General features: G+C 36.7%; 1 protein-coding gene across 1 annotated transcript in view; it reads right to left on the bottom strand.

Annotated features, from left to right (window-relative positions):
• MTA3 (metastasis associated 1 family member 3) overlaps positions 1-23,260 on the bottom strand; it is a 207,845-nt gene that overhangs the window by 12,328 nt on the left and 172,257 nt on the right. The window contains exons 12-16 of the mRNA XM_069071589.1: positions 17,843-17,967; positions 16,475-16,626; positions 13,600-13,822; positions 6,662-6,748; positions 4,024-4,170 (exon numbers count right to left, since the gene is read on the bottom strand). Coding sequence (XP_068927690.1) covers positions 4,024-4,170; positions 6,662-6,748; positions 13,600-13,822; positions 16,475-16,626; positions 17,843-17,967 — 734 coding nt within the window. The remainder of the gene's footprint in view (positions 1-4,023; positions 4,171-6,661; positions 6,749-13,599; positions 13,823-16,474; positions 16,627-17,842; positions 17,968-23,260) is intronic.

Below are 23,260 nucleotides of genomic sequence, written 5' to 3'. Positions count from 1 at the left end.
AGCATAGATCCCCTGTCATTCATTTTCTGAATTTCCATTTGTTTCTTCCTTAATGCCTTGTTCCCTCTTTCTTATGAGAAAAAGTAATAGTGACTTAGTAATAAGTTTTTACCAATACATCTGTATACCTGCCATGTATCTTTCTACTGCCCTTTGGATTATTGACAACTGGCTGCGGTTCCATGATTTTCAGAGAAGCAATGTAGTATAGCGAGTTAGGATTAGGATTAGGGTCCGCTTTGGAGTCAGGAAGATCTGAGTTTAAATCCCATCTCTGACACATACTGGCTATATGGCCATGGTCAAATCACTTAAGTGCTACTTTTTCCCTATCACTGTAGGGGAGAAAACTCCAAGTAGGATCTAGGTATAAAACTGTACTATCGAAAAATGGGGCACAGTAAAAAAAAAAAGCGCTGTCCCTGGAATTAGAGACCTGGGTTCAGATTCTGAATCTAACACTACCAGTATGATCCTGGCCAAGTCACAACCTCCCTCCGTTTCCTCAACTGTAAAATAAGGGGTTAGATTAGATAATTTCTGAGGTCCCTTTCAACTCTGCATTTATGACTATAATCTTCTTCAGAAAACAAAAACTAACTTCTTTTCCTTTCCCAAAGGAGTAAAGTTTCTATTCATTGTCTTGTTCCAAGACAGTCATCACATCCATTTTTCCACCATGAAAAGAGCACTGGCTATGGAGACAAGAGACCTGGGCTTTGAACCCCTATTTTTCCTTTTTGACCTTGGTTAAGTCAATGAAATTCTCTGGTTCCCGATTTCCTCATCTATCATGAAGGAAGTTGGACTGTGTGATCTGAAAAGTCCTTTATAATTCTATAACCATGATCCTCTGATCACCAGGCCAAGGGATAGGTTATGGTAGTTTTTATTTTTAAAAGCTTTATAGATGCCATCTTTTTATATCATAGCAATTTTCTAATATAAATCATGCTTCCTCCCCTTACTATGATGCCCCAAAGAATCCTTTTCAAGGGAGTTTAGAAGGTAAAGTACTACATTTGTACCAATATTCAGGGAGAAGCAAAAGAAATGAAAGCAATTAAAACTGGGCTTGAGATACTGTAGAATAACATTTGGGGAAGTTTTGAAAGGACAAATAGGTAGTTGGGTAGTATAGTGGATTGAACACCAGGCCTGGAATCAAAAAGACCTCAGTTCAAATCCATCCTTAAACACTTATTAGCTGTGTGACCCTAGGCAAGTCACTTACTTGCTGTTTGCCTCAGTTTCCTTATCTGTAAAACAGGGAGCAAGTGAGATAATAACAGTACTGTGCCTGGCACATAGTCAGTTTATAGCTATTATTATTAGAAGTATATCTGAAATATCAATATTATTCAATTGTTTTCAGTCATGTCTGACTGTTTGTGACTCATGTGGGGTTTTCTTGGTAAAGATCCTGGAGTGGTTTGCCATTTACTTCTCCACCACATTTTACAGATGAGGAAACTGAAGTAAACAGGGTTAAGTGATCTGCCAGGGTCACACACCTAGTAAATGTCTGAGGCCAGATTTGAACTCAGGAAAATGAGTCTTCCTGACTCTAGGCCCAGTACTCTATGCACTATGGCACCACCTAGATGTCCTTGAAGTATCAATAATGCATTATTAATAACTCTCCAAATCCTCTTCATCCCTGTCTCCAATATAGATGCTTGGGAAACTAGCTTCTTGCAAGCTTCTAGGGAAAATCATCCTTCTTATGGAAAAATATGCTACAGAGGAAAGAAATTGCCAAAATATTCCAGGCCAGAGAAAGCATGAATTAAGGGGATGGGGCAGGCAAGATGAGTGGTGGGGGTTATGGAACCTGAAATAGTTCTTATCAGTTGGTACTTTTCAATTCTGAATTTAGCTCATAGGCAGCTTTTTGTAAAAAGGGCCAATGGCTAAAGTTTGGTACTGTTGATTTGACCAGGACACAGCAAGCTACTATCAAGCAACACAGTATGATCCCCCAAAGGAAGGTTGACAGGACCCTATGAACCATGGACCTCCATATTCAGTCTTGTCAGTACATTCCTTCATCTTTCCTTGTCTGAGTCACTGTGGCTTTTGGAGAAACTTGCCCCTGCAGGCAAAGGTCTAGGGAAAAGGGTCTCAGTTCTCTGAGAATGCAGAAATCCCATGTCAGAAGCCTGTTTTGTCTGTCTGCACCCTTTTGTAAGTAGTAAGAGGGGACCAGGGAACTGGCCTTAATCATTCAGATAAAAAGAGTCAGTAGCTACTGCTGAAAAGTGATGTCAGATTAGGCTGGTTTTCTCTAAGGGGGTAGCATCCCTTATCACCACTTTATTTAGCACAGTACCCAGGAGAGAAGGACTCTCCTTTAAGAAAGAAAAAGCACTAAGAAAGAAAGCTTGAAGGGCCACACTAGATGACAGCAAGACCTGAGGGGTGGGTGGAGATGCTAGAAATGGTACTAACAAGATGTTCCTGCCATAGCTAAAGATGGTTTTCTTACTGTTTCGGCTGAAGGGTATTGTTCTACTCACCAACTTTTGTGCTTTTTATAGCAAAGACAAAATGCAAATATTCTAGTATTGTGGTTAGTGCCTCTATGGCTAGGATCACACTCCTCAAAGACAAAAAAAGGGGTATGTAGGTAGAAAGATATGATTTCCTATAGCAAACACCCCAAATGACTAAATAAGCCTGAGCCCAAAAGACTAAGTACTTAATCAAAAGAAGCTAGAGACAAGAATCAGAAAAAAATTTTAAGTACACTAGGTCCTTGACTCTGACCCTTCCTTGGGTTTCTGTTGTACCAATTGGAGGCATGTTGCAGTTGAGATTTTGATTAGTGTGGGAACCATTGGCTAATATTTTTGTGAGCAGGCAAACTTTTCTGCAAAGGCTCAAAGGATGAGTCTGTAAGGAGTGAAAAATGGTTTATATTCTCCCAAAGTATATTTACAACACACCGGTGGCCAAAGATTTATGAGAAGTTTTCCTACCCAACTCTTCCAAATCTTCACTGCCATAGTCATTATGACAACCATCAAAACTTGGCAGACAAATGGAAGAAAAGCATTTCTGAGGAAATCTTCACCTTATGGGATTTCCTATGTGACCTATTGTCACTAAGAGAGTTTAGAGTTCAACAAAGCATGAAAAGTCTAGGAACAGCCTTGTTCATAAAAATATGTGAACACTTAAAACAACCCTGACAGCTGTAAACTCAAGGCCTTCTGAAATGTATAATTCATTTTCTGGCTGATTTATTCCAGATATGTTTGCAATTCAAGCACATAATATAATTCAGTTGCAAATGAAGAAAGTCATTACAGACAATGCCAACACAGGTACTATGATACTAAAGTCGATATGCTATAATCTAGTCTTTCCATTTTTTGTTAGCTTGGTTTTTTATTTATTCAACACAATTATATTGTGTTTACTACATGTAAGGCACAGCCTTTGGTTCTGGGTATTCCCAGGTAGCTCCCTTAGTATGATCTGCAGTCCAGTCAAGTACAAAAAAAGCCCAATTTAAAGTGGAAGGGATAATAAGCACAAACCACAAAGTGACCACTGTACTGTAGAAAGGTCCCTCTGAAGCCATTTGATGACTCAGATACAAGACAAAATCATCACATTTGTTCAAAGAAACTGATTTTGTACGGTCAACCTTTCCCTTGCTTTTTTTAAGAATCAGGGAGAAGGCATTCCCAGGCAAGAAAAGCAACCTTCTAAATATAGACTATATATATATATATATATATATATATATGTCTGAATTTCAAATCACTCCTACAAACTATCCATATCAGGGCAGTGAGTGAAAAAATGTCTCACCTTTAAGGTGATTTAGAGTAATGTCACTGGACTAAATTTAATATGCTGTGGCAAAGGCAAATTTTCCATCTCCTTGCATTTATGGTATGCTTGGATGAGGTACCAGGGTGGAGATAACAGATCTATGATTCACTTCTCAAGACAAGGGAGAAAAAGCTTCAGTCTTTTGTCATATCTCCCTGCAATGCCAGGCGTACATACCATCCAGGCCATTGTGATGGCTGTAGTTTCTCTTTCCCAAGATACTCAGAGATGCATGGTTTGGGGTGGCAAGCATTCGCTTAGTGGATGGGCTTTGCAGGCTGGGCGCAGATCTTAGCACATTTGGTTTCTTTGCAGGATGGATCTCTGTTGACAAGAAATAAGGTTTTTCTCAACAAGGAACAAGTTATTAAAATATCTCTATGCATTCTAGCTGATGACTAGGTATGTATCTCATTTTCTAATGATCTTAAAAGTCAATTTCTTAGGAACCAGCATATTTTTCAAGGCAGTGCATAATGAATCAGCCTCAAGTGCTGGTTACCATGGTTCTACTTATCTAAAAAGGGCTGACTCTCCCCTGAGTACTAGATCTGAGCCTTTCGTGAGGACCATATGTAAAAGAAGCCACCTGAGGTCACTCAGAACCATTTATCTTATTAAAGGAAGATGGTGCCCGACTCTTCACTGGAAGCATGGCAAGGACACGGTAGTAGAAATAAGCAGACTCCTAGGAGATACACAGCCCTGAAAAAAGCCCCTGAAAGGTATGACTAACAATATTTTACTCTGTATGCTTGTAATCAAAACAGGAGCTATCTTCCCAGGTGTCCTAGTCCGCATTTTTCATCTTCATCTGTAATTAAATTATAACTAGGCATACTGAGGGTCTGGGGTAAGTGTGAGAGAGAAGAGCAGGACCCAGGATAAATTGCTCCAAAGGAACCCTTACCCACAGGAGCTTAGTGCTGGAAGGGACTTTGTAGACCCCCTCATTTTCTATGAAGAAGCTGAGGCCAGTGAGATGAATGATCTCAGGAGGTCAAACTACCTCAGCTTTCTGTTTGTACCAACTGGTTAGTCCCTTTCTCTTTCTATTGATGGCCAAGTCACAACACATTTTCAGTAGCAGCAAAGTGACCCTTAAAAATGGAGGGTTTGAGGCAATCGCTTTGACTTGCTGTTCCCCTTGGAATGGTTCTACTGTGCTGACTACTTCTTGGCTCTCTATTCCACAGAAATATGCCATTACTCAAATTTGGCCCATGTCAGTACAGTGACCTGGTTGAAAGGAGGAGGCCCCAGTTGACTCTGAAACAGCCTCATACATTACAACTGAATATTCTGTTCCTTCAAAAACCTGAATAAAGGACGAGAGTAGGAACTCCTGTCACAAGATTATGGAACCAAACCCTACAATGTAGTATAACAGCAAGTCACATTTCTATGTCCCTTTCAAGGGTCTGTGGCTCACAATAGCCATGTGTAATGGAAATGCAAATTTAAAGATCTTCCCTGCCCCTAGGCTAAAGTGCACCTGGACCCTGGGGTGGGAGGCTTGTTTTTCAGTGGATACTTCTTGATTGGCCAGTGAGTCAATAAGGTTGTTACATTCTCTGAGCCAGGAGAAGGCTATATAAGCCCTGATGTGAGGCTTTGTTTTGGGGACTCACTTTGAGAAGTGTTCTGTGATTTGATCTGTATTCTGAAAAGCCGTTGTCCAGAGCCCCCCTGGCTTTGAAAAACCCAGATGTTGACTGGGTATGGATGTAATGGTTGGACAGTTTGGAAATCTGTCTACTTGATCTGTTTCTGTCTTGATAATTCTGCCTGTATGCTTTGAAGTTCGGGGTGCTGACCTTTTCCCCTGAACAAGGTAAATGATATATGTCTGACTGATTAAAGTAAGCTTGTTAACCCATTTTGAGTTGCTTTCCTTTATCAAAGCAGATCCAAGAACCTGTGCTAGCAGCCACCCTGGGAACTCTGGGGTGCTTGCTGCTACACCATGCTAGGTAGCAGTGAAAGTATCACCTTAACAAATGAAGAAACAGACTCTGAGAAGTTGTTACTTGCTCCCCATGGTCTTAAAGAGTGTCAGAACAAGGACTCTAACCCAGGTCTTCTGACTCCCAAATCCACAATGAAATCTCAAAGCACTTTGCAAGGAATAACTAATCTAATGCTATAATGTTCATATGACACTGGAAAGGGAACATCTTAATAATTCTATTTTTCCCTTGAAGGACATCAAGTATAAAGAGAGCTGCTCTGAGCTGTGGAATCATAATTTGCTCTGATGACAACATTCACATTAAAGGGCTGTCTTGATTTTAAGAACAACTGGATGTCTTTAATGTATGTAGTATGATTACTTTATAAATTTCTCTAATAGAATAAGAAGACTAAATCTTATCCTAGGAATGCATTTCATTTTTATGAGGAAATGAAAAGCTAACAAACAATTCAAGCACGCACACAATTCCATTTTTGCATCGAGGTATATTAATAACCATCATTATATAAATTATTCATCTCAGAATTTTGCAAAGAAATCATGAGGTTACTGCCTAACAATCTTTTTATGGCAATGCCATTCCTAATTATAAAAAGCATTGAAGTTTCTACATGCAGATGGAACAAAGGGTCCTAATGACCATTATGCTTGAGGGTTTTCAGAGTAAAAGGAAAAAAAACCAACACAAAGGATCGCTTTTTCAAATGTAATCTTTAGACAGAATTTCATAACCAAATGAAGGTCTAAATGCATCTAATTTAAGTCACTTGAAAAGAATAGATGAGCATTGAAGGGATTTTGCACAAAGAATTATTACATAGGCCTAATACATGCACCTACCTAAATAACCAATGATACAAGCCAAAGGTTTTCTGGTGCTTTTGCTCTTTAGAGGACTTCCAGATACCTCTGAGTGTCTGTCTGCATCTGAGGAAAGAAACAAACACAAACACACCAGTAAGCCTCCTAGTTTCTCCATCTACATACACACACACTTTGGAAATCAAAATGTTAAGTTGAATAAGGTGATGGTGTGTCTCCCACCCCACCCTTGTTGATGAAAAATGTAAAACTTTTCTAGTTACACTTTCTTTTCAGTTCCTGAATTTGATGTGAACTTCCCACCCAGAAGCCCCAGAAAAGAGAATCTTACAAATATGCCTTCACACACATGCCAGATTAACATGTCTATTTGGGAAAAAAAAAAGTTGCATTTGTGAAAGCCTTTCCTTTTAGTTCACTGCATTACATACGAACAGTGACAACCTTTTTTGTAGTTGTTAGGCAGCTGAGATGAGTCACTGTAACTGAGAGAGATCTCTGAAAAGTAACATTGAGCCAATCTTACCGTGAGATGAATGTAGTGTTGCGTGGCAGATGAACAGGGCAATTGACAGGATTAAGACAAGAGAAAGGCCCCTTCCTGCTCCAGACAGCTGCAGCAGGTTCAGAATGAGAAAGTCTTAACCTATTTTGGCAAATCTGAATGCAGAAGATGATGCCCTCACTGGGACATTTGGTCTCACAGCTCATTTTTTACTCTGCTGTAGAATTCTACAATGTCATTACTTCTGAGACGTGAGTGGTTAAGTGCCTGTTTGTAGACAGAGGGTTTCATCTATCAGATATTAGAAAGATCCTGATTAGCTCATAAAAGTCCTCACAAGTCTGCTTATAACCCACTAGATGTTTCAGGCAGAGAAAAACAAGGCACTAAGCCCAAGCAAACACATGTGCTTTAATTAGCTGTCATGTGGATAGAAAATACCAGTAGTGGCATACGGAAGACTTTCATACCAGAAAAAGTTGTGGGACTAGAATATGCAGGAGTCCTAATAAAATATACATTGAAAAAAGGTGATGGTTTTACTTTTGGCTTTGCTTTGATTTTTTTTTCCCCAACAAAGCAGCTTTAACCAATTCAATTCAGTATTTATGCTACTTCCCCTATTATCTGAAAAATGTATCTATTGGCTTCCTAATTCTACTACAGGAAGCTTCCCTTTTGTCTTCCTGGGAACTCCCTAATGAGGGAATCTTTCAGTACACAACAGCCTTGGGAGCTGAGAAATGGGAGCAGGATATGTTTTTGGCATTACAAGATATGTTCCAATATTCCAGTTTAGTTATTTCTTTGACACTCACAACCCTGTTGTGCTCAGATACTATTCTTATTTTACAGATGAGAAAACTGAGACTGAGAGAAGATAAATACTTGCTAGGGTCACATGGCTTATAATGGAAGCAGGATTTGAATCTGGGTCTTTCTACCTGCAAGTCTAACACTATCATTCTGTCATGTACAGTAGCAGAGACCATGGCATGGCACATGAAATGTTTACATGCGTAATATAAATAATTTCTTTTGTAACCACTGTGAGTGTTTTATGATCCAATTTCTTTGTTTTCCATGTATCTAATTCTTTATTTCTATTTGGGAAATTTTTATAAAGTAGATGCTTATTAGAGGACATCTGGGCAGAAATACAATGAAAGCATTTTTGGCACACTTTTAGGTATAACTGCCTAGTGCTCCACAAATCCTAAAAGGAGGTTCTTAAAGAACAAATATTCTGGTGCTGTCAAATTACTGAGAAGTCAATGTTAAAATATTTCCTTCTAAACCTCACTAGACCTTTAAAACTTTGTTACACTTGAAATGTGTAATAGAGGAAAATCATTTATGAAAATAAGTACCATAGCATTCCAATTATTTTTAGATAAAGACTGTCACTGTATTCATATCATCAGTTAAATTTATTTCACTTCCTATCCTGAAGAAAAATACCAGGTGCCAAATTCTGAATGTCAGACTTAGACTATTATACAAAAGTAATCTTTCTCTAGATAATATTATGAAAATTATCATTCTGTCCTAGTATGGGTCTAAGGATACATGATATTATAGTTTAAGCCTATATATAAAACTTCATTTGTCAAATCCTTCTTTGGCGGAAGTGCAACAGTTTTTTTTTCCCCTGTTTTTATTATTATTTTTTTTTTTAATTAGCCTTGCTGCTCAAAGCTAAAGGATGGAGAGCATTGATACTCATGTAGGGTAAACTGGGGGGGTAGGGAGTGGGGGTGGAGAGAACAGGAAAGTAAAACAAAAAACTCACTTGTGTGGGTATGTATGACCAAATCACCCAAACACAAATATTCTGCTCATAATTTCTTATCTAATTAGCAACTCTGTTGATTCTAGTAAGCAATATTTTATATTACAGATTTCATTAGTTTGTGATACTGAAGTCCTTTGAGGTGATCTTCACTGCACTTTGACATGTGAGTTCAAGTCTCAGCCCTAACACTAACTAGCAAGGTGATTTTTGGCCAAGCCACTCACCTTTCTGAGCTTCCTCTTCTGTAAAACAGAGATAATAATAATACTTACACTTCCTACAGGAGAAGGAAGTGCACTGTAACTTGTCAAGTGCTATATAAATATAAGCTCTTATTCTTTTACAGGGAAAGAAACTGAGATTCAAGGTGCTAAGTCTTAGGGCCACTGCTTGAGAGAAAAAAGAATTTTCATAACTAATCAAAAATTTTATAGCAATAGAAGGGCCTCAAAAATATATTCCATGAACTGGCTTATATATATGTTGTGGAAATTAAGGGAAAACAAATATGCTATGGAAACTAGTATCTTTGGTGTGAAATTTCTGAATAGTCTGGGAAAGGGAAATTACCACAGATTCAAATTTAAACGCAGGAGGAAGCAAATTAAAATGGGAAAATCTCATATTCTAAATGAAGCCCCATCCTGGAAGTTAAACCAAAAAGGATAAGAAATCATCTAAGGCACATGTCCCTCATTTTGCAGATAAGTAAGAAAAGAGAAGTGACTTGTCCATGGTCACACAGTTCTTAGGTGATAAAACAAGGACTGAAACTCAGGTCTTTTGAGTGTCCTCTCCATCATATTGTTTTCCTCCCCAGAAACACTGGATTAGAAATCAAGTAACATCTATTATAAAAAATTTCACTCTAATTTTGAGGTCACTAATAATGCTTAGGCCATATATAAAGTATTTGCCTCAATTGATTATGGCCAAATGAATAATTCATTAGCAACACCATAGAATGGGGCCCCTTCTAAAGGTCAAACAAGACAGTTATCTATTGGTACATCTGAGAAATACCCAAGTGTTCCAAAGAAGGGGAAATTTGCCTCTTATTCTCGATTTGCTTAGCAGAAGATAGGGCTTATTTACTTGGTATGGACCTCACTTGCACTTACAGCTTTTTTAATGCCAAATTTGATGAATCACTGTTAAAATTAGTACTACTCAGCTATTGGTCTATATGCTTAAGTGTAGCAGTTTTTTAAATCCTTGCAAAGTAGATTGTTTGAAATAGAACACAGTGGGTTTGAGTTTATACGAAAACACCCAAGATCATGTGAAGGAAAAATGTTCACAAATCTTGATGAGTCCAATGGTTTTTGTGGCAATTGTCGAATTTTAGCTCCAATACTTCCTAAACTAGCTATGTGATGATTTGCAAGTCATTTTTACATAATGGAACCTCAGCTTCCTCATCTGCAAAATGAGCATAAGAAAATCTGCATTATACTTCATAGGTTTCTTGTGGGAGAAAGTACTTTGTAAACCATAACATGCTACAAAAATGTGTTACTAATTCTATTATTATGTGAGCAAAATTTCATCTCCAGTTCTCTGGGTTTAACATGTCATGGAACCCTATTCAAGACATTTACAGAATGGTCAAAACAAAATCTGGCATGTAAAAAAAAAAGAGTATTAGGATTTATTTTTTCCCTCTGAGGTTACATTAGCTCCTTGACAGAATTAAGCTATATTGGAGCACCTTATGAATGTATCTCTCAACATGGAACACTATAGCATTCAATTCCAGTGGGGCACAAACTCATAGACCTCTTTTTCATGTGAAGGTCTATTATCCTGAACTACTTATAATAAGTAACAACAGTGATACTAATACTAGCATTTATATAGCATTTCACAAACACTATTATCTGATCCTGAAAATAACCTTCAAAATAATTATTATCCTAATGTGACATAGCTGAAGAAAGTGAAATTCAAACAGAATATTGGGCTAGCCCACAGAGGCTAAGTAAGCAAACTAAATCACTACCCCCAAACCTCCTGAGGCGGGAAAGTGTTGCAGCAATTAGCCATGAGTAGGAAAAGCTACCAGACATTTGATTTAACCTCACAACCCAACTACAACATGCTTTCATGACTCAATGTTGAGGAAATAAGACAAAATTTAATTGATAACTCAAATTTGTTGTCATTGGTGGATTTCATCAAGGATAATCTGGTGCTTCAGCTCTGCAGTGGGTATGATCTAGTAACCTTAAGGGTCGTGGTGATCTGTCCACTGGTGATCCTGTCTTGTTATTTAATGCTTAAAAAGTGATATTTTCAAAACCATACAAGAACCAAAATGTGGCTGGTCAACACTAATATATACCTACCCTCCATCATTTTTTAAAAAGGATCTAAAACTTGATGAAAAATGTGTTATGTCCTATCTGCAAATATTCTAAAATACATGCAAGAAAATTCTTCAGTTTTAGTACTTCAACCTATTTTTAACTTAAATTTTTTTGTTACCATAAGAATGAATACATATGGACAGCTTACCTCCCCCTGTGTCAGTGTACCATTGTTCTTACCTCACTATTAAGCAACAATGGTGGTGCCAAACCAGTGTGGGAAGGTGAAGGGAGGTCAAATATATACAGTAAAGTATATATAACTTCAATTTTTATACAGAAAACCAAATTCAGGAGGACATGTGTCAAGATGGTAGTTACTACTTAATAACAAATAAATAATTTCCCAACATAAAAATAGAGCTGTGTTCTCCTCTCAGAGTACACATTCAAATTTTAATTGGCTGCACTAATCAGAATGCCTTGTTTGTCAGCATTCTATCTGAATGCCCCTGTAAAAGAATTAAGCAACCAAAGGAACTGTTGTTAATGTTGTAATAGGGCTCACCAAGAAAGGCTATAAAGATGTAAAATGCAATCAGTTAGGTACTAGAAAAAGACAGTTCATCAAAAACTTCTCTGCAGAAAACTTAAAATCTAAAGCCTCAGAGCATGAGTGAACTTTCTGTAAGAATCACATTCTAAATGTAGTATTCTCCCTGGAGTTGATAAGTATAAATGTTTAGAAAATGTAAGGTAACAAGTGTTTTTTGAATCTCACCAAAACAAATGGCTGGTGTTTTATTTTAAATGATAGTCTAATTAATTTCTGAAATCAAATCCAGGTAAATTAAACCCTGACACCTTTGACAATAAGGCAGTTTAATTGAGGAAAAAAATGAGATGACAATTTAGTGAAGCAACAACAAAAATAAAGCTAGGGTACAAATTAACAGATAGATTTGCAGGAAAATCACAAGGAATGCAAGTTTCCTCAATGGCTAATTTTAATTTGTGTTATTTCTCCCCCAGTTATAGAAACAAAGATGAAACTGGGTCCCAGATAATAAAAAAAAGAATCTCATTTATTTCCTCTCAACATCTTTACTCCTCATTTTCATTAAAAGTTTAAATTACATATTAAGTTAATGTTTTTCAAAGCAGATGACTAGAAGAGTTGAACCCAAAGATATGTTTTCCCCATTTCTTAAAGAAGAAAGCTCTTAGGTTCATATTTAAACCTATAAGCCAGGGAAAGTGTCAATAAGGAACAATATAGGTAAGGTTATCAATGTTTATTTAATGCTATTTTTTTTAAGCCCCCTCTTCCCAAAATCCTAGGACCTTTGTAAACAATCTGTATTTACTATATTCCCTTTAAGGAGGCATCTTTTACTCTCTCAGAGAACTTTTACCTATACATCTCAAAACTGCACAGTTTTGTGAGAAGTTTGTATCAGGGAAAGAAAATGCACTTTAGATATTCTTTCTTTTTTCAATCCCAGCATGAATTCAGGCTGCCCTACCAAAGTTGGGTAAGTGTCTAGTTGCTGGGGTGGTGATGGGATAATCTACTCAATGACAACATAAATTCATAACCCCAATGTCACGTGCTATGTGTAGAAAATGATAGCCACACAATCATGTAAAGAACACATGGAAATATATGATTCAATGACATATGTTTATACGATGAAAAAAATGTTGAACACAGGAAAATAAAAGTCTAATACCACACCCAGAGTTTAGGTTAAGAGATTCTTCTCAGAATCCTCATCCAAAGTAATTCAAGGTTCTGCAAAATGTATTTACAATTTACAGTCTAACAGAAATATAAACTTATGAAACTTTTAGATAATGTTGGGTAGTAGCTGTGAATGCTAATGGGAAAATGAGAGGTGGCAGACACAAAAAAATGCTAGATGTCAAATAATAAGACTTAATGAAACTGTAACATTAACTCATTCAAATAAGATTTCCTATTGTACTGAAATACATCAGCATATAATAAAGCCTCACAAAGGCTCGGAGTCAATTCTTTGGCACTCATTTTATAGGGTAAAAGTGCCACTTAATAGGACCTCTTGGAAAGTATACAAAGAGACCAAGTTTATACTGAACTTATGGAAAACAGTAAGGTTCTAGTGTATTTCATTAAGTTGGTAAGTTAAAACTAGAATAGACAAAAAATTTTAAAAAATTAAACCAAATAAAGGCTGTAGACAAGAAATGATGTTTATTGCAAACAAACAAAAAACCAAAAAAGAAAACAAAAAGAAAACAAAAAAAAAACAGAAAAATGATCAGAAGCACAGCACATATAGTTAAGAATTTAAAAGCATCTTACATTCTGCCCTAATGGCAGCACAATTAATAGGGACAAAGGGTCGTCTTGCTGCCTGCCGCAGCCGGAGGGTATTTTTGCAGACCTGGCGAGCAAGTTTGGTCAAACATGTAGTATGAAGGAAGAAAGCTTGGCGGGTCTTCACAGATGACTTTGGACTTCCAGTGTTACGGACTGGCATTCCCTGTGTGGCCTGACGTGACATGTGACCTCTAACACGGGGATCCTGCAAAAACCAGAAACCAAAATCGACTAAAGTAATAAAGCTCAACATTGTCTTCATCATGTTTGAGTGTAAATGCACCTTGCTACATTCATTAATATATAGAGATGACTCAATAGCCTGTTGTTAAAACCAGGTGTGGGGCAAGAAAATCACATGGAACTTGTGTGTTTATAATTCTCAAGATGCCAAAAGCAACGTGGAAAAAGCACAAATAAATTGAGGCCTCACTGAGAGGGCTAATCTCACGTCACCAACTCTAGTATTGAGGGATTCCCTGAGGCAGAAACAGAAGAAAATATTTTCTTTACTAGTAGAGATAGGGCCTAATATAGTTTGACATTTTCAATCTAAGAGAATTTAGCCACACTGACATTTCAATTACTCATGCCACAAGATTAAGGTCCTGTCATTTTGTACTTTTTTTCAAAGAGCCAGGACAGTCTGAAAAGGAAGATTTGGCAAGAGTAAAATAAGGCAGATTAAAAAAAGATGTAGCTGCACATTCATCTTGCCTCTTTGGTATACATAATTTTTCAACAGTTGCTAATAAGTTCTTCATTAGAATGTGTTTTCCAAATAAATCACTTCCTATGAAGAAAACCATAATTTTATGAGTATGTATATGCTTCTCACCAACAAGGCTGTAATTCTGCTATTCCTTAAGTATATGATTTTTATGAATTCCTGTAACTAAGGGGAAAAAAATCACCTAGCAGTCAACCATCTGGTGATGAGCCCAGGGAACTGACCTAGGCTTATCTCCAGATAACTGACTGATACATAATCTTGAAAGGCAGTATGTGAAGTCTTGTCAAGTCCAACTTGTGCTCGACTGGTACAGCAAAAGAGAACCCAGGGTTCCCTCTATGCCACAGGGAGATCCTAAATGGCTTTAGTAAAAAATAATTAGCATTCTATACTTAAAGGTAATATTTCATTGAGACAAAGCAAATCTTCATAGGGCAAATATGATAGATGAAGAAGTGTGGCTTATACTTCACTTACTGTTCTACAGGCTGAGAAAGACTACAGAATTTCAGTGCCTTTGGTGGAAAGAAGGAAAATTTGTGCAATGATTGGCCCCAATATTTTCAATAATGTTTAATTTGGTAATCAATAAGTGATTAATGAATTAATGATGCAAAGATGTTCAAATGTTATGCTGAACTTGATGCTTCTGTTTCATCACCCATTAATGATCAAGCTATCAAACACTGCTCTCCACCTAGGAAACCTCTTTCTGAATGAACTCCTAAACATTAAATCCCATGGCCTTTTATAAGTACTTTTCTTCCTTGACCTCACAATTTATCCTTAATGAGTGGAGATATTTGCTTTGTCTTTGTCTTTCGATACAACATACTAATCTCTCTCCCCATTTCTCATCCTAGCCCTTAAGGTAGGCATGTTCCTTTTTCAGACTTCATTATTTCTTTCAGTGCCGCTATCAGTCATCCAAATTCCTATTTTCAAAAGAATGGCATTATTTTTTCCTATTCCCTTTACTACACTTGCAAATCTCATCAGTTAGCAAGTCTTACTGATTCTAACTGCAATACTTGCTGCACCCACCCATTCTTCCCTATTCCCCTTGTATACATCCCTAGTACACATCCTCCTGAGCACTTGTATGGCCTACTGCAAGAACTTCTAAATATATTCCAATATATTCTAAATATATTCCAAATCTATTTCTTATTTCTCATTGTAATTTTCTTTAAATGCAGATATGATTACATCCCTCATCTGCTCCAAAATCTACCTATTTTCCTGAAAGTAAAGTAAAACTCTGTTGCTTATTTCCTGAAAGTAAAGTAAAACTCTGTTGCTTATCTTTTTTTTTTAAAGCATTGGGGGTTAAGTAACTTGTCCAAGGTTACACGGCCAGTTATTTCTGGGTGTGGTGCTAAGTATCAGAGCCCTGATTTGATCCCAGGTCATCCCGACTCTGGGGCCGGTGCTCTTACTCACTGCACCACCTGGCCTCCCCTAAGCAATTGGGGTTAAGTAACTTGCTCAAGGTTACATGGCCAGGTGTTTCTGGGTGGGTGCTAAGTGTCTGAGCCCGGATTTGATCCCAGGTCATCCCGACTCTGGGGCTGGTGCTCTTACTTTCTGTGCTACCTGGCCGCCCCTGTTGCTTTTCTTCTGTAAACTAGTGCCAGCCTACCTATCCAAGTCTTAATCCACACTCCTCATTCCTACACTTCAAAGAGGACACACCCTCCCTAAAAATGCCCTGTGCTGTCCTAACTCCTGGAATGTCAGCTATTGTTGTTCTCCTAGTTTGCTAAATTCCCACCTATCCTTTCAAACTTAACTCAAATGCCACTATCTCCATGAAACCTCTTCATCAACCTGCTGGTAATATTTCCCCATGGCACAGTATTCTACTTTGCATTTCTCTAAAACATTAAATTATATTTTAAAATATTCTCTGTGTAGACCTGATCGCCCTACTAGACTGGACTAAGTTTTATCTCATTCTATTACCCTTGACACTAACATAAATGTGTTCCACGCTCAAGGTATTTAATAGATATTTACTGAATAATTTTTTAACTTAATTCTTTGTTTACCAAGAGAGCCCAAAACATCAAGAAACATATGCTCCACATCAAACACTAAAAAAATGGCCTCTTGTATACATACCTCTGTAGTTGGGTTGGGTGATAGCTTCTCTTCTTCTGTCTGTGTTGGCATTTTCAGGCCACCGTATTTTTTCCAATACAGCCAACAGGTTGCACATAATCTACATTGCATGTTAGGTGGCCCCCAAGAATACCATTGGTGAGACTGTGTGGCTAAGAATAAGAAAATAATGTAGCTAAATTTCTAGCCAACATCAATAAAAATATTCTATGGCAGAATTTCAAAGACATTTTTTGTTTGTGATCTTATTTCCATTTTTTCCTTTCCTCTCATTTTATAGCCCATTAAAAAGAATAAATTCTATATACACATATACACTCTAATAAAAGGATACAAAAACTATTTCTATAATATGCTCAGTTCCTAGTACACGTTAGAGGTTATTAAATAAATTATCTTCCATACTGCTGTGCTTTTTAAAAAAGGATAAATTATAAAAAATTTAATTATAGAAAACATTAGGCAATCATGCTGATTAGATGATGAAATTAATTCTTTAAGATAGTCAATTATGTTTTCTATTATCTACATGAATAGAAGGAAGAACTGCACAGATAAAACAACAATCACAGTCATTACCATACTTAATTTAAATATGGGTGTGATTTATGTCTTTGGAAATTACAACTCAAAATTATTAAGGCATTTTATGAAAACCTAAAATAGGAGGAAGTCACCTTTTTATGGCTTATTTCTGCCTGCTACCTAATAATAATGGAAATGGAAATTATTTTTCTTAGATACACTGAGATTCGCTTTACTAATTTAACCATTTATGGTTCATAAAACTTCTCTTTGGATCAGAGCTGAGCTTGAACCTAAGTACACGGGAGTGAATTTCAAACACCTTTCAATCAGTCTTAAGGATCAAAAAGTATAACAGGCAGTAATCTCAAAACAGTGAGAGCAAAGCAGTATTGCTCTATTTTTTTTTATCTCTCTAGTTATTTGACTGTGATTGACTGCAGATCAGATCAAAAAAGTTTCCAAAACTTTATCATCCTGAAACAAATTGCACCAATACCACTCCACACACCCAGGAAAAATACCATTTACTTCTGCTATCTTCTGGAAAGTTCCTGATAGGACTGAATATAACAGAGCACTGTAACACCCAAAATAAATTAGAGCAGTTAATGAAAATATGCCACAAGAATCTCAATGTCTAACTGCTATTAAGCTTGTCAACTTTTCTAAGATCAAAGTGTAAGCAGAAATGTGCTATTTATGCAATTGCATTTATTTAATGGATCCTGAAAGACTTAAGTCATCTTATAACAGCCCACTCAATGTTCCTAGTAAAGTATGGAATGCCCTATGGTTTCCTAATAATCTAAAACTCAACCAACAAGTCCCTTTAGTACTCACTGTAGCAGCTCTCACAGGCCCGTCCTATCAGTGCATTCTGGGGTTGATATGGGGTTCCCACAGCTCCATTCACAGTGTTGGGTTTGCCATTGCTGCCAGATATTTGGTTGGGATTTGGTTTGTTGCTTTAAATAAGATTTAAAGTGATGACTTAAATTATTTCGGTAATGCTTTTTTCCAACAGTTTTAGTTATCTATACAGACAGTTCCTGCTTTATGTACATACACATTATGCAAATTTGACTTTACCTAAAGAATTCTGAAAGAAATTCACATTCAAACAAAACATCTATGTTAACTTCACTGTATGATATTGTGCTTTCTCTGCTCTTGCCCCTCGCTCAACCATCTGCGGCTTTCCACCCCATCCCACCAAAGGGAAAAAACTTAAAAATACCTTCGAAGTGAAAACAGAGGAACAGATATGTGGAGAGACCACCACTGCCACTGTTCGGAGCCAGACTTGGGGGTTGGCTCGAGACCTCTGGTACTATCATGAGAGAAGACCTTTGCGCCCTCCATCCACCCTTCCAGGTGACCTTCTGTCTGTCCACACTTGGGTACCACGTGTATCACTCCCTGTCCTCTGTCTGTATCCGTGTCTACCCCCATATATCTGCCCCAGCATGGTTTTCATCTCAGTTCTGGCCCCTCCTTGTTCTTCCTCCTGCTCTTGCTTCTCCATCCCCAGCCCCAACACATCCTGGAAACATCTGCTGGCCCCCCTCCTTTTACAGACACGTGGCTGTCTTCCTGCCCCTCTCTCCCTTCCCTACATCCACAGGCAAATTCACATTACATGAAAATCACTTTACGTAGAGGTTTGTGGAACATCAACTTATATAAAGCAAGAAGTGTCAGTAGTTGATTAATTACTTTACATGTAAAAACAATTGTCTTCTTGATAATTTAAGACAATATAACATGTAAGTAAAAAATGAATCTGATGTAAACAAAGAGCTGAACTGGAAAGAATGACTACCAAAAGCCTCAAATGATGAGAAAAATCTCAGCTGGAAGATTTTGACGCTTGATATCTTGACATACTTCGGTACTAGATATATTGATATTTTTTTATATATATATCAAGATATATTGATAAAAGCTTCCGGATCTTTCTCTTCCTGATGAACCCTCTGGAACAGGAATTGGACTTCCAAAAACAATGGAATTTCCTTGGAATTCAAAAGAACCAGCAAAAAACCCTAAGTCCTTCTTCCTTGTTTTTGTGGAAGCCCTCTTTGCCTTCCCACTACTCCCCCAAATGCCCAATCCATAAATTGGATTTCTCAGTGAGGTCAAAATCTCACATGCAAATATAAAGAACAAGTTTGGACTGGTTGAAAGAACTGCTCTTGGTTCTATTATTGATTCTCTGTGTGACCTCTAAATAAATCATTTTGCTTTCTATGTCCTTTGAGTTTCTTCCTTTATAAATTAGAGCTAAATGTGCCTGTCACTAATTGGGGTCAAGAGGTATTCTGAAGGGGAAAAAAAGAGGCTTTAAAAGTAAATTTAAACATGAAAATTAATTCAAACAGGCTCTTATTTGGACTGTTTTCATAGTTTTGTATTTTTCAGCTGAAAATATACAAAGTGAAAACCGTTGATTTAGCAGTTCAGGTTGAAAGAACTGACATGTAATAATTACATTTCTGATTTTAAAAAGTTGTATTATATGTGGAAGGAAATGCTTACCCCTTGAGGTTATATTGACTGATGTGCTATCAGATATTTTCTTAGAAAATTGAAAAATGTTATGGGTTGAATAAAAGTTAATATAAATTAAGAATACTGTTGATATATTTCAGTAAAGAATTGTGGAAAAGTATGTAATCTGGTAACTTAATATGGAATGCTACTTGGACTTTAATATAGGTAACAATGATTTGAGAGTAAAAACAAAATTGAAGAATGAAGAGTTGTTCAAGTTTCTTTTCAAGGACGTATTCTTCAATTCAAAGTTTAGGGATACAAAGAATAACTGTCACTGCAGATATAAATTAACATTTTTTTCACAAATCCTAAAAACAAAGAGAGCTTATTTTATAAGAGCAATCATGTAGCTTCGCAAAGGTGAATTACTACCTTTCATGTTATGGTTTCTGCATCTTAGCATAATTTATAATCACATGTTAATCTGATCAGCACAGAAACCTATTTATACAAATGTATAAAAGTACATACATTATTTAAATAACTTTAAAGAGAATGCAAGATAGTGAACAATAATCTGTTATAGATTCCCAAAAATCTTCCCATAAAGATCATTGCAAAACAAGAGATAAAGACAAAAAATTTATGCAGAAACCAAATTATATGTACTTTTCTTTGGCTGGACACAAAACTGTTACTTGTGAAAAGTATGAAGAAGAGCCTTAATTATTTCCCCAAACATCTTAGATAATCATAAGGTTTACATAAGGTCTGATCAATAAGAAATGTGTCAAATCCTAAGATTCATGAATCACAGGAGCACTTTAATCACAAGATATACTGCAAAATATAAATATAAACAAAAGTTGATTTGTGGGACAAATATCACATTGCATCTTTGAATAGTAATATTTGGCCTGTAAACCTGTACACAGAAGAATAATGCTATGTTATTAGCCTTGAAGAAAAGGTTACTGTGAAAGATCATAATTCATTCTTTATGAGGCCACCTGTTCTAAAAGCACGTATTAAATAATATATCTAAATTGAATTACCAAAGGACTCAGTACATTACAAAATGAAAACAAATGTAGCACTCATCTCACAAAACAAGAATCTCCATGTGACTATGTCATACATTTCTTTTCTTTCACCCTAAGTGCCTGAATAGAACTCAAATACATATTGAATATATTAATTGAACGAGCAAACCAACAAAGCCCCAGAATATTTTAATATACAGAATACTTTCAGATGGTAAACCTAATTGCAAAGCAAGGGAAAAAAATCAACATCTATTTTCATTGGATGACACTATAAAAGAGAAATAGAAATATAAAAGAGAAAGGGAAGCATCTGGAAACTGACACCAAAGTGAAATGAATTAGAAAGAATTCATTACATTTTTTTTTCTTGTGACAATAATTAACAATCAACAAGCATTTATTAAATACCCACTATATGACAGGCATTTCTGTCTTATCTGCTTCTATATGTTAAAACAAATTAAGCCTTCATTCCCTAAGGAAGGCCAGAGTTGGATGTGCAGAAACATGGAGAAAAGTGTTAGGAGTTTGACCATTCAGTTGAAACAGGATGGAGGGATTTTATTATATTCCTCTCCTAAGTCTCAGAAATAGGTAGTCTGCAACATCAGTTAGCCAAGGAAGCAATGAAAATGAAGACAGTAGACTGATGATTTTCCTTCAGGCAAGTTGGAGGACGAGGATGATTTTATAGTCATCTGCTGATGCATGCTATGTCTGTGTTTTTTCTTCTACCATGTAACACTTATGAATGTACAAAGGACAGAATGGTCTCTTTCCTAGAAGAAAGTGGCCATATTTCTCTTCTCCAGGTTACCCAGAAGTTAGGAAGTGGAGCTTCAAGGAGGAATAAAAGGGAAAAAAAAGATGTTAACAGGTCAGAGGGGAATTCTCTCCAGCATCAGGAGGTAGAAGGATGAACAAATGTGATAAAGAGAAGGAAAGGAATACTAAATGCATGATACTTTATCAATAGGTACAAGAAGCTTATTTTGTAGGGCACAGAACTGCATTGTCACTGGAATAAATAACAATGATATTTAGATAGCACTTTAACATCACAAAGTTGTATTATCATCTCACTTGAAGCAGTTTCTTGAGCCCCAAGACCTTTCTTGGTACGACTCCACATATGGCACCAGGTATGAGGGATTCCAGCAACTGTCCCTAGTAGTGAGGGTGATTTGAAAAAGGAAGAATACTGAAGTGGCTAGTTACCGGTCTGACAAATATGACACTGTATTATGTTCTCAGGGCACGTATCTGGAACAAGACAGCAAGATTGTTGAGAATTAGCAAACCTGATTATCAAATGCCCACTTTTGGTGATTTATATTATTGGGACAAATGATATTATCAAAAGGAACCTAGAAAGCACTACTAAGGACTATGGCATCCTAGACAGAAAACTGGAGATCCTGGAGATATTGTTTTCTTTACCCTTGCCAAGGGAAGGTAGGGGGCTCAAGATAAAGGATGATTTTGGAAAAGAACGGCTGACTAAGAATATAGCATTGGATTTCTAAGAGATAGCTTAAAATATATTTATGTCACACTCTTGGCTATGGCCACATAATAAGGGTTGGTAAAAACATAACTGCCTAGAAACTTGTGAATTAGTCAGGATTAATAGAAGGTTTTAAAAGTAGAAAGAGGGAAAGGGAGAAAGCTAACCACATGGTCTGACACATTAGTTACCAGAGAGAGAGAGTACTAGGTACCATATCATATCCAAATGATAGTCAGCAATAAAACTCTGATGTCTATATATAAAGTAATAAATAGGGTGAACCAGAAAATGTTACACGAAGAAGTAAATTTGACTTCCCAGGTTATCGATGTGATGAGGTGGGATACATAATCAATTGGAAACATAATAAAGATCTGGGATGGATTAATAGAACTATGTATTAATAAGAAATCTATAACTCAAAATCTTATGGAAATGAATGTTGAAGACTAAAAATAAATAAAGAAATTGGAAAAAAATTTGAAAAGAAAAAAAAAGAAATCCATGTGGCTGAGGAGGTAAAGTGGTAGAGAACATAAGATTAAGAACTGATAGAGGAAAAAAGAGATGGTTGTGGGTTATAAAGCACGCACCTAGTACAGTGTGGCACATAGCAGTCATTTAACAAATGCTTGTTGAGAACTACTCCCTTGACTTCTACTGCAAATGACCTGGGCAGAAGGAAGTTGGGAAACAGGTCATAAAGCTGGTATGGAAGCATATTATAGTTAAGGAACACTTCAACTACCTGCTTCTGCTGTAAGCCCATCACTGCTAAAAGTAGAGCAGTAGATACATTTGTGACCTGACTTAATTCAATTTAATTCTTAAAAAGGTAGAGGAAATCATAAATCAACTCTGTGTGTGTCTGTCTGTCTATCTGTCTAACTAATAGCAATACAGTTTTAAGGCAGTTGGGGAGTTAAGGAAAGGTTTAATAGTACCTCTGCTGAATCTTGAAGAAATTGATGAATTATATTGAGGAACTGCTATTCTTGATGTGATTCTAACCAATAAAAAAGGAATGGTTGGTGAAGTAGAAACAGGAACTTTATGGGTGAATGACCAATGCATCATAATTGTTGGTGGTAGTCTGCCATGCTTAGATCAAGAGACAGGATTTTAAACTATCTAGAAAAAGAATAGATAGGATTCACTGGTCTAATATACTGAAGAGACAGTTCGCTTTAGGGCCAATCAATCAAG

Source organism: Petaurus breviceps, unplaced genomic scaffold, assembly GCF_028583685.1.
Source record: "Petaurus breviceps papuanus isolate PSGF00001 unplaced genomic scaffold, PetGlider_PUasm1.0 90842, whole genome shotgun sequence".
In the NCBI taxonomy this organism is placed as follows: domain Eukaryota; kingdom Metazoa; phylum Chordata; class Mammalia; order Diprotodontia; family Petauridae; genus Petaurus; species Petaurus breviceps.
The sequence above is the reverse complement of the archived record's forward strand: the minus strand, read 5'-3'. Positions and strand labels throughout refer to the sequence as shown.